Source organism: Sinocyclocheilus rhinocerous, unplaced genomic scaffold (genome assembly GCF_001515625.1).
Source record: "Sinocyclocheilus rhinocerous isolate Xijiao unplaced genomic scaffold, SAMN03320098_v1.1 scaffold690, whole genome shotgun sequence".
Classification (NCBI taxonomy): Eukaryota; Metazoa; Chordata; class Actinopteri; order Cypriniformes; family Cyprinidae; genus Sinocyclocheilus; species Sinocyclocheilus rhinocerous.
The window spans coordinates 709,505-725,566 of NW_015654492.1; the positions used below are offsets into that span (position 1 = coordinate 709,505).

Genomic DNA, 16,062 nt, shown 5'->3' on the forward strand with positions numbered 1-16,062 from the left:
ATAGTTTTTTTTTTTTTGTCTCGTCTCCCATGAGTGCTGCATCTCTTATGCACCGCTTTTTTTCTTTTTCTTTTTTTCTGTTTTGCCTTCTACCTTTTTTATTGCTGTCTTGTTTGCTTTCTTGCTCATGTGTTTGCTTATTTGTCTCTTTCTATTTGACCAATTTTAATAATGTTAGACTCATGTTATCTATTATCTGTGGCCAAACCACATTTTCTCATCAGCAGCCCAGGAAGAGTAATTTTATATTAAGATTGATTATTTTGCAAAGTTGCCATCTTTTCACTTTATTAGAGTTGTTTAATGACCTGCAGCTTTATTCAATGGGAAGTTTAGTCTTTTGGGTTTATAATGAGGCCTACTGTATTTGGTGCTGTATTTCTGTAGGTCAGTGTCTGTTGATTGCTTTGAGTCTGTGCGTGTCCCTCTTCCCTGTGTGCTGGCTCTTGTTTACGTCACAAATTCCCCCTCATTTTTTACACTCATCACCTTCTCTCTACTCTCGCACATGCGTGCTCGCACGTACACAAATGCACGCTCACCACACTTCTGTCCCATCCCAGAGGGTAAACAGTGGCGTGCCACAGGCGTCATGAACTGTACTGTTGCACATTGCTGATATCAGCGTTTGTGAGCATATATATACAGTATAAACTGACGAAATGGGCAAGACTGTTATTGTGGTGTCTAAATGTCTTTTTTGGTCTACAAATAAACTTTGCAGCACACAGCCGAATGAGAAAACAGTGAAGAAACAGTGGACCCAAAAATTAAAAAGTCTTGTCAAATACTCCGTATCATGGATTTAAAAAAAACGTATGATTTTCTAAAGTGTTTATTAAGGAGATAGTTCACCCAAAAATTTAACTGTTTTTTTTCTATAATTTACTCACCCTCAGGTAATTCCAAAACTGTAGGAATTTCTTTCTTCTGTGGAAAATAAAATAAGATAGATTGAGAAATGAGTGTCATGACGGTTTAGTTTGCTTATCATTATTTCCTGTTGTCTTTGTTCATGTTTTCTGGACTTTTATTAATTGTTTTCTCTGTAACACTTTATTTTAAAGACCAATTCTCACTATTAATTAGCTGCTTATTAGCATGCATATTACTAGCATATTGGCTGTTTATTAGTACTTATAAAGCACATATTAATGCCTTATTCTGCATGACCGTATTTTAGATCCCTTAATCCACACCATATCTAAACTTAACAACTACCTTACTAACTATTAATAAGCAGCAAATTAGGAGTTTGTTCAGGGAAAACTCTTAGTTAATAGTGTTCCCTATTCTAAAGTGTTACCGTGTTTTCATTGAAGAATATACAAGTTGCGCTTTTCCATACAATGTAAGTGTACTGTAAGTTGCTGCTAAGCAACATTTTGAACACTATATTTTAAATGAATAACAACTTAAATTTTAGTCTGTTCTTCAAAAAAAAAGCTATCATATGCCTTCAGAATATGCAGCATTTATAACTTTTTTTTATTATTTATTTTTTTAACCATGAAAGCCCAGTTTTCATTGTATTGTAAAGAGCAGTTTGGGCATTCCACTAAAGATCTCCTTTTGTGTTCTACGGAAGAAAAAAATAAATTCATATGTCTTTGTCCTCATGAAACACATGTACAACATATCCTTCATAATGACTGTATCTGTCACTCTCTGTTGACAGGATCACAGTGCCAGATGTTAACATTTATGGCATCATTCCACATTTCATAGCATTTTTACACACATGACATCCAGAAATTATGGTGTCTGTGAGTCAGGTTACAGAACAATGAAGGAGGTGATTGAGTTCAGTTTTAGGAGGAACATGGCCCCACTGGCCGGGTCCACAGTGGGTCTTGCGGTCACACAGGAATGAGGGCTGTCATCTCTGAAGCTATTTTCCCCTCCCTTTTCCTAAAGGTTGCGCCTTACTGGAACTGCCCTGTTCATCACTCCAACATAACGATGAACACAGCATCAAAGCTTACGATAACATAGCACGCTATTGCCGTTGCTGAAAACAGCCAGCACACATCTCCCAGAGGCACACAAAAGCACATATAGAAAGGACAGAGCTTTCTGTGTCAAAAGAGATCAACAGAGGGGGCACAAAAAGCAAGTTATAAACACACCTAAGGTTCTCAAAATGTAGCCTGTGAAGGATTCCAGTTGACTACAAGAGAGAGAGAAATAAATAAATACATACATACATACATGCAATTTTATAAAATTTAAAAAATCATTATAACTGACCAAAATCAGCAACATTTAATTAGTTGACTGATTGAGCATGTTCTGTAAAGCTGTTTTGAAACAATATGTATTGTAAAATGTTATAGGAATTAACTTGAATTGAATTTATTAATAAACTTAATTATTAAACTGATTAAGTATACATTTCTTTACATTTGTTTGCCATAAAGTAGTAGCAGTCTAGGTAATTTATGAACATAGCAGTCTGGTTAATTTCAATAAAAATAAGCATAAAACAGCGATCTGTAAAATGAAGGGGAAAAGTGGTATAGTACAGGCTTAAAATTTAAGGGTAATTTTACATGCTTTGTTTTTAAGTGTTTATTTTATTTTATTTTTTTACCATTTCTGTAGGCCAAACAGTAGATCATGGTATCTATCACTCGCTATTACACCAAGGTCATGAGTTCTTTTCCCAAATGCATGCACTGATGAAATGTATTCTTTTTATGTAACATAAGATACTTTGGTTACAAATGTCTGAAAAATGCATATATATATATATATATATAATGGTCCACCACCTGAAATAAACTGTAAGGCTAACTGACCCTTTGGGGTTTCAGTATTCTCCATTCACAAGGGCCTTAAATGCCCTTATGCATGTCATCTGTGAGCCCAATGTCTGAATGCCTTTCTCTGTTTGTACCCGTACATATCATAAACAAAAGCCTCTGGGACTCTGGTGTTGCTTCAGAGAGTGGCTGATGACAGGAAGATGGAGGCAACAGAGAATTTGAAGCGAGGGATCAAGGGTAGTGTAGTAAACACAGCACATGGACCAAAGAGAAACACTAAGGGTTAAGGTAGGCTTAGTAGAGCATGAATTTGTGGATTGACCCACAGAATGCTTTGACGGTGTGAGTGTGTTTGCGTGACTTTGTGTGCACATGCGAAGCCAAAAAGTGGCTTGGGTTCAGGCATTCTGTTCCATACTTTTCCACTCCAGACTGGCACCAAGCGTGTGTAATTCTGGAAAAGTGTCATGAATATAAGGGAATGGGAGTTATCACTTCTGAGAGTGTATTATTAGTAAGCCCAGGCAAAAACGATGGACTATTTTGCATTTTGTGCATTGATTTTTGGGTGGGAAATCCGTGGAATGGAATTTAAATGTTAAAAAAGTGTTGAAGGGAACTCCTAGAAATCTGTTGAAGTTGTTTTGAAGTATGTTAGGGTCCAAACGTTATTGAACCCAATTGGCTTTCAGTATGAACAAAAAACAGAGACATTTCAAAATATCTTCTGTTGTGTTCCACAGAATGCATTTAGGTTTAGGTGATCACAAAATAATTTTTGGGTGAACTAAACCTTTAAATGAGTTCTACAATCTCATTGGTGGCAGAAAATATAATCAATGTATGTAATAACATGCAAAGGGACGGTGAAGGTCTGTACATTTGTGAATTACTTTTGCGTAATTTTGAGCATGACAGTTGTGGGCTTAATTATTACTGTGGTTTCTTGAACTATATCTTATCTGGATCACTAAAATGGACATGGATAGTATAGATATTACACTACTGTGTCGATAAACCCATACAAACATGATGATGATGGGCAGTCTTTAATAAATCCACAGAATGTAAATCCAAACAGAGAGAAGGCTTGCAACACATAACATTGACGAGACCAGACAATGAACAGAAAGAGACCAGTTTAAACACACAAGCAGACAAGGCTAATTAATGACACACACCTGAACAGAATGACACAATTAACTCAATGAACAGAAATGGTGCAAAAGGAAAACAAAGTCCAAATTGAATGATACGGTGACAGTACACCCCCTCCCGGAAAGCCATGACCTCACGTCGGCAGATAAATGGAGGAGGCTCAAGTGGAGGATGAGAGTCCGGGAGAGGGATCGAACGAAAAGTCCAGGGTGGTGCAGGTGGTATGATCCAATGAATGGCCCTGAACAGAGGCAGGCAGGTGATGACCCAGGCCACAGCCAAAACTTCGGTCCATGGCGGCATAGTTGGAGGGAGGAGCCAAGGCATAGACAGAGAGCTGAGGAGGTAGAGCAATGCCGAGGATCCAGGCAGCCTTGACGGAGCCGTAGCGATGATCTCCCGAGATGTAGATGATGAGGTGGGGATCCAGAGGGCGAGCTGGAGCAACTGAGGAAGGAGGCAGAGCCTGAGGGAGGGCAGAGCGGGCCATAGCCAGAGGGGTGGCAGGCCGGAGAGCAGCAAACAGCCTGCAAGTCCACAGCAGAGGCGTGGTGAAGTCTGACCCAGGTGGAGCAGACTGATCGAGGGAGCCCGTCAAGGCCAAATGGCCAATGGTCCACGCCGGTATCGAGGGCGGGAGGAGCGCAGGAGTCAGGATGGCGGGACGAGGTAGAGAGGAGCCATACAAAGACGGAGGCGGAGCCACAGGCTCCTCAAGTCCAGGAGACAAAGACTCCCGGCAGGCCCGAGATGGAGCTCCACCACTGAGCGGAGGTGACATAGAGGTGATCCACAGGATACCAGCGCCCACTCTACATAGTCAGCGAAGCTCCCTCAAGGTCCCTTCCCAGACCACTGCTCCTTGGTGGTGGTGTTCGGGCCGGCGTGTAGGAATGAGCATAAGCAGTCGTCTTGGTAGTGGGTGAGATGGGCTAGAAACAGGAAATCCTCCACATGTTCCTCGAGGGAGCGCGTTCCCTGCTCAAGGCATAAAAAAAAAAACACACAAAAACACGACAATAAGTCAATAACTATAACATGAGGCGTAATCACTTCTGGGTCGGGTTTTCTATCACATAGGAATGAGCATAAGCAGTCATCTGGGTAGTGGGTGAGATGGGCTAGAAACAGGAAATCCTCCACATGTTCCTCGAGGGAGCGCGTTCCCTGCTCAAGGCATAAAAAAAAAAAACACAAAAACACGAGAGACAATAACTATAACATGAGGCGTAATCACTTCTGGGTCGGGTTTTCTATCACACTACTGTGTTGATGAACTCACACAAACAGTGATGATGATAGGCAGTCTTTAATAAATCCACAGAAGGTAAATCCAAACAGAGAGAAGGCTTGCAACACATAACATCGACAAGACCTGACAGCAATGAACAGAAAGAGAGCAACTTGAATACACAAGCAGACAAGCCTAATTAATGACCCACACCTGAACAGAATGACACAGTTAACTCAATGAACGGAAATGGTGCAAAAGGAAAACAAAGTCCAAACTGAAGGATAAGGTGACAATAGCAGAGTGAACTGCCTTTTGGTATTCATGATCACAGTTTGAAAAATGTTGGTTCATATGAGGAGATCACAGTATGGTGTCTAAGACATGCAGGAAACACTTTGATGTGTGGGTGAAAATGCAAGCGAGTCAAGTGGGGAGAAAAAGAAAATGGGAAAAATCCAAGATCCATTTCTGTCATGGTGTGGGAGCTTCAAACATAAAATCACAATGCGGCGCCGAGTCAAACATTCTGCATGCATTCGCACACCGACTGTGATTCCCACTGTGAGAAATCTGATTACTTTCTCTGAAAACCTTGTTTCTCTTAGATGTAAGGCAGTGAAGCCACACATTTGGTGTTATTAAGAAAAAGTAGTTTTATTCACGTTGTGCCTTTTCCAAGTGAGTTCAAGGTATCTTTATAGAAGTCATTGAGATATTACAAAAATAGTGGGTAAGCCAATAAGCAACTGTTAAGTTATGGTTGTTATAAAATAAGTTATAAAAATTAAATAATTTTTCTTTTTCTTTTTTTTTGTTTGATCCATTTTTTCATTGTTATAAAACAGCTGGATGACTGTTTTGCCTCTCCAACCCCAACCAAATCTTAGCAACTTGAAACTTACTTGAGTTTTGTCTTATCTTTGAAATAAAACTGACAATGCGCTATGTTCTATGTGACTCTCTCAAATGAATTTCAGCAGACATCTCAGTGTTATTTACAACAGGCCAAACAACCGACTAATATGAGGCCAAAAAAAACTTTATTTCCCCTGAAGGAATTGTTAAGATCTACAGAGCAAACACACACTAATTCCATCTCTATTCTCCATGGAATGAATGTACTTAGGGGTGCTTTTGGATTTAGAAGCCCATGACTTTTTGATAACTGTTCCTTTTTTATGCAACACAGTCACAGCTTTTACCACTGAATGAGTTGGGTTGCCTGCATGGCGCAGCTCAGTGAAAGATGAGATAATGGGGCAAATGGAATTATGGTTAATCTAATTCCCAATTTCTGGTTGCTGAATACAGTATCTGTTAATCTGTTATTTTGTTAACAGTTTTTATTTATTTGTATATTTATTTATTATTATAACTTTTTGAGGCTTTTCAAATATTAATTCTTTGACTACACCATAAGATAAATGAAACACCGCCATGTAAGACTTGAGGAAAACAAGGTTACATTTCCTACGCAATTTAATGCAAACGTATGAAGTCGAATTCCTGCTTTTTGAACCACTATAATTCACACCTTTACTGTATTTTCCTCCACAGCCTATGCAAGATTTGTAGGTCAGCGCTTCCACAGGGACTAAGCCATCTGTAAAATTTTAACAGCAGATAATGACCAGCTGAGGCAGCTTTATCCAGAGCCAGTGGTGACCTTTACCCAAAGGATCATGGTGATGACTCGTTTCAATGCTTTTAACTTACAGCACTAACCTCTAAAACCCGTCTGAAGGTTTTCAGGCTATTATCACAACTTTTTGGTCCTTCGCCATGTGACGTCTCTTCACACATTTTAAGCAGGTACTATAGGGTCAAAGTGGAGAGTGGGGTAAAGCCCAAATGATCATAGATGATTATGTGTCCCAGTGACCAACAGAAGGTGCTAGGCACAATAAACAAAGGCCTGGTGGATCTATAGTTTTAGGCGAGACAGATTGGAGGGCTGAATTTGACAATGAGTTTAACTGATAGGCATGTAAATGGATGAACATGAGGGCTGGTGGAAAGACAGGGATGGGGCAAAAGCTTCTTGCTGACATAAACAAATCTGTTTGTAGTGGATTAGACACTTTACAAGCTGGGCATTTAAAAGCACACTCCAACAATATATGGATCAAGTCAAGCAGAGGGAAACAATCGATTTGGGCCACTGGTAGGAAAGAAATTAAAGATCGGCAGATGGGCATCCACTGGGAGGGTGAATAGAAAAATAAGAAATACATGTGGAAGCTCGGGGTGAACATCACGTATCCCAGTAAATGGGATTCAATGAGAAACTGTGATCAATAGGTGGTAGTTTCTCGCATGACTGTTCCTCTGTGATAGGGGGACTTGGGATATGGAAAATCCCTGCATTAATCTAGCCTGATATTAGCTCAGCGCAGTTTGTTAGCCACGTGAGCTTAATGTAGAAGAACACTATTTCTATTGAGACTTGATCAATTTTCTGAAGTGCAATCAACATGATGGCGAGACAAATGGTTCAGCCAGTCTTTTGAAAATTCTCATGAAAATGTGAGGTTTTGCCTACTTTTGTTATTTTAAAAGCTCATTCACACGGAACGCTTTTTTTTGCCTTCCACTGCACTTATTTTCCATTGTTTTTCTATGTAAACATGCCATACACAGATTGCGCTGTGGTCTGGCAATTTTTGTAGTGTCTTGTTCATGAATTTCACATATTTTGGAAAGCTTAAGTTACAAGTTTAACTTTTAATAAAATCTGTCTCAAGACCTTACATGTTTTTCCCCACTGCATTTTATTAGTGACCTATAAACAATGAAAATCTAAAATATTGCTTCTTTGTTTTCTGTCCTAAGTTTTTAATTGCTCAAAATTTTTAATTCATTATCATCATTATATACTACACCAAAGTACGTTCAAGAAAAAAGGCTATCAACAAATAAAATTGTTTATTTTTAATGTTCAACATGTATTTATTTATTTATTTATGTATTTTTCTGTTACTGTGAAATGGGCTTATCAGGTAATTTATGGTCTATGATATCACCTGCTGCCACTGTCAGTCTCTCTCTAGCAGTTTGTTTTATACTTATCTGGTTCATCTGGAATACCCAGAATATCTTGAAGCTTTGCATTGGAAGCAGGCATACACTCTTAAAAATAAAGGTGCTTCACGATGCCATAGAAGAACCTTTTTGTCTAAATGGTTCCATAAAGAACCTTTAACATCTGAAGAACCTTTCTGTTTCACAAAAGGTTCTTTGTGGTGAAAAAAGGTTCTTCAGATTATAAAAAGGTAAGAAAGAGATGGTTCTTTAAAGAACCTTTGAGTGAATGGTTCTTTGTGGAACCAAAAATGGTTCTTCTATGGCATCTCTGTGAAGAACCTTTTGAAGCACCTTTATTTTTAAGAGCGTACCGGCAAGTCAACAAACTAATCACATTTGGAGAAGAAAGGTGGTCATCAGCAAAGCTTAATGGGTTTTTGATTTCACTTGAACCTGAAACTATTTTACAATTAGTCAGAGGGACGATCAATGCAATTGCAATTTAGCCATGGAGGTCTGTCACTTTTCTGATACTGAAATGGCATAGGATGTTGGAAAGCAGTGAAGAATTAAAGAGGTGAAGAGAGGTGAATGGCTTCAAGCACCTCCTCAGGTTTTCAAATGACACGTGACCTCTTTCTGTTTCAGAGCTTTCCTGTTGGTGTACAACTGGGCAACTCCATTATTAATCTCCATTGCTAATCTGTTAATGTTTTGTCAAAAGGCCCTGATCGTTTTGAAGATGGAAAATGTTGGCTGTAGCAGATGTCTGTGTAATGAATAAATTTAGTAGCACGCATGCGATACAGTTTTGCGATGTGTGAGAGCCTGTTTACAAAAACTACGAAACTACTTTGTTGGCCTTCCAAAAAAGGGACACGACTAGAAATCAGTGGTTAAGTTGTATTTACAACACTGTTCCAGAACAGTTCAACCCAAATATTCAGATGTGTCCAGGGCATTTATGGAGGACTGTTTACTGATCCTGGTAGAGTAGACTACAATGCCGGCTGTTCTGACTCACAGACTGTAAGTAAGTTTTGTATATTTAAAGAATTTGCCACTGACGACTCAAACGCGAGTTTTGAGCAGTGTAGAACAGCGCTTGTTGTTTGTCATTTCTCCGATCACAAATGCAGACATGGTTTTATGTTTACGAGGCGCGATGCTTAAACCGCATAAACACATTTCATTACACCAAATACACAAAATAATGTTCTTTTTAGCAACATCATATGACCCCTTTAAAATAACTTCCTTTTGTGATCTGCTGTGGTTTCATATCAGAGAATGAGGCAGAAATCATACTTTTATAGTATTCTAAGTCCCGTTAAGTATTCTATGGTCTTTGATTCTATACAGTGATAGAAGGCTAAGTCGATTAAAATTGCATTATAAATACTTTATTCTTTTAAAAATACCCGAGATGACTTGAAGAACAGAGATAAACCAAATTTTGTCACAATCGTATGTTTATTGTATTGATGTTTCATCAGGTAAAACTTCTCTATCTGTATTTTACTCGGCTACAGCGACAGCTGGATGCCTTTGTCCATATAAGGGATTTCCTGGAACGTCATGAGTTCTATTATTAAATGTATTATTAAATTGAAACAGTGTTATTACAGTAGTGATATTTCTTATTTTGTTTAATGTTTTTTTATATAGTAATAATATTAGAACATTATGTCCTGTTTAGGTGATAAACTGCAATACTTGTGGTTGTTTTTGGAGTAAGAATGTATTTATAAATCTGCAATTATACCCAAACAATAAATGAAAAAGCTCTGATCTGAAATATGTGAGAGCTCTGTCAGCGCCTTTTACACCTTTTCAATACATCAATATGCCATTATAATTTTAGCACAATGAAGGGCCTTTTAAAATTACAACTGTATAATTGCAGTCTTCCAAGCTGCCATTATCTGAGGCTTTGAGTTATTGACTGGGAGACTTCCACTCAAATTTACTGTCTTTGTTAAGCTTGTGACTGGATCATTGTCCCCAGAGGGTGCAGGAATGGTCAGGGGATCTGACCACCACTGTAAGTGAATTGTTATAGGGTTTCGCCAAGGGCACGTGGTTTGGAAGGGTAAATAATGGAGAAAGTACTCTGGGTGCCTATAATTAACCATACTCTCTCTTTCTCTCTCTCTCTTTCTTTCTCTCTCTCTCTTTCTTTCTCTCTCTTGCTTTCTTTCTCTCTTTCTCTCTCTCCCTCAGACCCAGCAGTAGTGGACTTTGAGCAATATGAATTGTCCACATTGGCTGATACACTTAAGAGTTACATTCAGGACTTGCCCTGCCTGCTCATACCAGCTGTAGTGTACAGCGAGCTGGTCTACACTGCTCAGGGTAAGCTGTCCGCTGGAGCCCAGCACAAAACATTTAAAGACCACCATTTTACGGTATATTTCATCGTGCAATTGCTTTAAGTGAGGAAGTCGAGATTCACTGATAATATCTCGAGAAATGGATCAGTGTTCAGTGGGTTTGTTTCTAAATTAGTCAGTGCTGAACTGTATCTCTAATGAACTCTAACTTTGTAAAAGTCTATGATGGAAGTAAATTTTGAAATAGAGAAAAGTATCACTTTTATTATGCTTTTTGAAGCTTTTTAAATCATTTTTGGAGCTTGAAAGCCTCAGTCTCCATTCTTTATTATTATCATCCAGTACAACTCTTCAAACAAGTCATTAAGGCTTGAAACTACATTCGAGCGAGTAAATGATGTCATTCTCCTAGCATAAAATGCACAGCTAAAATAGGTGAGTATGTTTGTTCTCTTCGACATATTAATGCTCAAAATGTTCAGTTGGCAGAAGAGGCTTGAGAAAGGCTGAGAACGAAAGTAGTGTTATAGAAAGAGGCAGAGTGTGTGTGTATGTGTATGTATTAGTGGGGGCGCTACTATGCCGGAGGGTAGGTTCACACCATCTCTCTCTGACCTTGCTCTGCATTACACCCACTGAAAATGAAGCAAGCATACACAGAGTCTGTCCCATCTTTTAGACATGCCTGGTTGCTTGTAAGTGTTGCCTGACTTTGTAAGGACAAACAGAATTATTTAAGCACCCTCACTGAGTATTGCCGCATCATGTTTCTGATGCCTGAAAATTATTGCGGCCTTGAGACAGCTTGTATCCTTAAATATAGTGGTTGAATAGTATTTAAGGATAAACAATGCAAAATGCTAATTTTCCTCTTAAAAATATCTAAACTTTTCTTAAGATGCAAAAAAGGTGCTGTTTTCTGAGAATATTTCTTAAAATAAATGTATTTTCCATTCCAGATTGTTTTAGGCATGAGCCTTCTATGTAATATATATAATTTTCAAATCTCAGCTAAATATGGAGTACCACAAGGATCTGTCCTAGGTCCTCTGCTATTTTCAATATACATGTTGCCCCTTGGTAATATTATTAGAAAATACGGGATTAGTTTCCACTGTTATGCATAGCATATCACAAAAAAATGCTGCTATTTGCACTTAGTGTAAATAACATCTATTGCAATTTGCACTTAGTGTAAATAGCCTCTATCGCTATTTACACTTAGTGCAAATAGCCGCTGCCTTTATATATTTATTTATTTACTTACTTGAATTTTAGGATTTCAAGGAGTGATCTTCTTTTTGACTAAACATATTTGTTCATACCTTCAATCTGTTATGTATTCATTCATTGTCCTTATTGATTTGGATGATTGGTCCCATAGAGTGGTAAGTCTAATTGCAGTTTAATTCGTTTCATTGAGATCATGCAATAGGAATATACTTGATTGATTGTCTTATACCTAATAATTTAATTTGTCGTCTTTAGTTCTGCTGGCGCTGATATGTAAGTTACTTAAATTAATATTGCATCTTCAAAGAATGGAACTAATATTAGTTTTGTGATGCAGTGAACAGAAATCAAGGCAATGACTCACTATAATGTACTTGGGGTTACAATACATTTTGTATTGTGCCAACGAGTCTTCAAGTGCAAAGTCACTATATTTGCCATATGGCATATTCAGCATTTGTTCATTAACCATTCTAAATAATCAATGGGCTATTATGGCAAATAAGCTTTCCTGGAAAGTCCCTTTGTCATGGGGTGCCCTTAACAATGCCAAACTCTGCCTCCCTCTTGCCTGGATAAAATCCATTTAACTGTGAAATCAAGCATGCTTTTGTTTGATATCCTTAATTTAATCAACACACCGATTCAAACTATTAGATCATGTTTTTATATATTATGTTATCCAAAACTCCAGGAGTTTTAAGATGCATGAGGAGTATTATGATGCAGGTTAGAAAAATCGAATTCATTTCAAGCTTTAATCTAACACAAATCAACTTGACAAATAATTTTTGCTTCCGAACGCATAACAGTTCTATTAAGTAGAAGAAAAGTGCATTAAGTCCTTTTTCTGGTAGAAGTTGAATCCCATTGAGCGTCTAAGTGTCATTTTAAGAGCATTATTCAGTGGTAACTCTCATGCCTTGAGCACCGGTGCCCATCTGGCTGGCCAGGAGCCAGTATGCCCTCTTCCAGGAATGCGATTGGCCGTCTGCAGGGCTCCCCTTCCCCCGGTTGTGTCGTGCTGAGTCCAGATGGACTCGGCCAAGTTCCCAGCCATGGCCTGCAGCCCATGACGCTGGCCTTTATTGAACAGGGGTCAGTCTCTATCGGTAATCTCCAGGAGGCAGCGGTTGGTGGGACTGTCCGGCTCCAGACTGGGGGCATGGGTGTGTGTCTGTGCATGTATTACTGAGTGTATGCATAGAACTTGTAGAGATAGAAACCCTCTTATATCAATGGTCAGTGAGTCTCAGGCCAAGGTCAAAGTACTGACCCATTTTCTGATCGGCAGATTGTCAGACATTCATCATTCGACACCCTGCCACCCACTGCTCATAACCTTTGACCTCTTAGCACTTATCTTCTATAAGCACTATGGGAGAAGCGCCTTAACCACACCTTAATGGCTTTGTTCATATCATAATTCATGCAGGAAGTGCGGTTGGCAGGGGATTGAGTCTGTGTGTTTGTTGGGGGGTGTGAGAGCAGCATTTAGGCAGTAATCTAACATGAATAATATAATATAATATAATAATGTCTACATTTGGCTTACTCGTATGTCGTCTATGAATTAAATTCCTTCATTTTTGAAGTCCTTGAAGGTTGCATGTGGAAAAGCATATAGAAAATTTTGTTTAAAAGAAATGTTTGTGTACTTTTTTTTATCAATTATGGTGGCAGTTATTCATCAAATGATGGTGACTAGAGTTATTATCAGGCATACATTGTGAATAAACAGCGGTATCAGCATTTCATTCTTAAAGAATTCCCACTTGTTCTGTACTTTCCAGACTGGATGATATCTCGCATTGATATCCGGACTGTATCTGTGTTCCTTTGGCTGATGAAGACAAATATTCATTGTGTGTAAGGGACTTAGGGATGAAATGCTAATTTCTTAGCTGTGTCACCAGGGCACACTTTAGCTCAAAATAAGCCTGAATCACAGATGCTGGCCTTTTTGCTGTGGGAAACCTCATCTCAAAGGAGCTCATCAGTATGTTGGAAGCTATCGCAATAACTGCATTGTCCTTGTGGGTGCTCATAGACAATGGACTCGAGGGCAATGTTAGGCTAGCACTTTAACTCCTGCTGAGCTGACTTTTCAGTCCCAGGTCATGGGTTTTGTAATGTGCCCCAATGTTCAATGCTGCTGTCTGAGTTCAGATGAGTTACACCTATATTATTAAAACCACAGGATGGATGTTTAGCTTGTTAGTCCCTGCTGGTAGATGTCGGTACTGCATCATCTGGCTGCTAAATGCATCTTATCCATTGACAACTATTCAATATTATCAGTGTATTCTATTTAGATTAATCGTTTAAACTACAAAAATTACGTAAATTATTCTCTGTCTGCTTCCATTTCCCATCATAGATCAGGATAGTCAAAGCTGTGTGTGTTTTTGTGGTGCCATCAGCTCAATTTGAATGTCCTTTATAACATAGTCCCTCTCTCTCTTTTAGAAACCCAAAACATGGAGGAATGCGGACAACAGCTGAAAAGAATCCTTGACTCTCCTAGTGTCCCTCAGGCTAACCACCAGCTCCTGGTTCATCTGACCCGACACCTAAGTAAGGTGGCCCAAAGTGGTGGAGCAGCTCAGACAAGCCCCAGACTTCTGGCTCTGGCCTACAGCGAGGCCATCTTTAAAAACAACCACTTCAGGTACTGTAAATAACTTGTTGTGAACTGAAATCCACATTCATGAAAAGTCGTCAAGACACACTTCCATTCAAAAGTTTCAGAAATATGTTTTTGAAGTCTCTTATACTCACCAAGCCTACATCAAAAATGCAGTAAAACAGTAACATTGTGAAATAATACTACACATTAAAACAACTGTTTTCTATTTTAATATATTTTAAAATGTAATTTATTACTGTGATGGCAAAACTGAATTTTCAGCAGCCATAAATCCAGTTTTTAGTGTTGCATGAGATATTATCAAATGTTGCAAATGGTTGTGGAGCTCAAATTTTTGTGAAAACCGTGAAACATATGTTTATATACAGTATATATATGCTCTTGCAGTTCTATAAAAATGACTGAAGGCGTACACATGCTCACATTTACACTTGCATGTACATGCATGTTCTTTGTTTCAGCAGAAAGCTCAGTTGAACATATGTCGTAGCCTATCTTTATTCCCCTAGTTTAATTAAAGTGTAGCAGAAAGAGATGAGGGAGCTGTTATTCCTGATCTGTCCCTCGGCTGTAAGACAGCCATTAATGGTTGCAGCTCCAGTACAATCTCCTGAGAGGAACAGCACATAACATACAACAGATGGGAATGCTTATTAAAATTAGTTGCACTATGTTACAATCCCTTGTACTTGCCATTTGAAGTGTACCAAGAGTGAATGTTGATAACTCACTATTTATGTAACCTGACTACCAGACCTCTGTATCTGACTATAATACATGATCATATTATTGTCGCACCTTTATTAACTATGGAATAGAATTTATTTTTTTATTTTTTTTACTAATTTTCCTTATGCCACAGGTTAAATAAATCATTATTACCACAGGGTGACTGTGGAAAAGAGGTACGCCATAGTTACCCACAAATTAATAATAATCAAAAATATTTATTGAGTACTTTATTGAGTTATTAAATTATTTTGCATTTTAATAATAAATGTCCATATAATATGTACCATAGTACTTTTTAGCTAGTTTGGTATTTCAGAGATTTGTGTCTCATCACAGTTAAACAGATGATGACATCACACCCTCTATAAAGTGCCCTCCTGAATGAAGGAATTTAGTGCACATAATAAAGAGTAGTGTGCAAGTGAGTCACTGCTAACTCAGTCAGCACATTTTAGTCCATTAAGTCGCCTCACTCTTATTCGATTGTGAGCTGCTTTCCTGTCCCTCTGCCAAGAGACTCCAGTGGGACTTTCCCTGCTCTTAGCAGCCTGTCAATTGTCTTATGGCTCTGGGGCAGTTCAGGCAGAGAGAGAGAAAGAGAGAGAGGGAAAGGAGGGAGAGAGAATGCATTGTGCCTCAAACAGTCATTTCTGGTTAGTCATCAGCTTCACACACTACCTGAGGTCATTGAGGCATCACAGGACCTGAATTACAGCTGAATACATAAGCAAATGAACATTCGCCTCTAAAAATCCAAACAAGTTTTGACCGTAAACAAGCAGTCAGCAGTTCACCCGTGGATCAGCCTCTGCAACTCAAGACATGACCTATGTGTTTGTGAGATTATGACCGACTTGATTCTTGTTGTGTTTTGTACTGTGTGTGTGTGTGTGTGTGTGTGTGTGTGTGTGTGTGTGTGTGTGTGTGTGT

At 38.6% G+C, this 16,062-nt stretch overlaps 1 protein-coding gene across 1 annotated transcript in view; it reads left to right on the plus strand.

The window, feature by feature from the left end:
• Nucleotides 1-16,062, plus strand: part of pik3r3b (phosphoinositide-3-kinase, regulatory subunit 3b (gamma)) — a 163,935-nt gene that overhangs the window by 72,256 nt on the left and 75,617 nt on the right. Inside the window, exons 5-6 of the mRNA XM_016523812.1 lie at nt 10,408-10,539; nt 14,220-14,421. Of these exons, the coding sequence (XP_016379298.1) occupies nt 10,408-10,539; nt 14,220-14,421 (334 nt within the window). The remainder of the gene's footprint in view (nt 1-10,407; nt 10,540-14,219; nt 14,422-16,062) is intronic.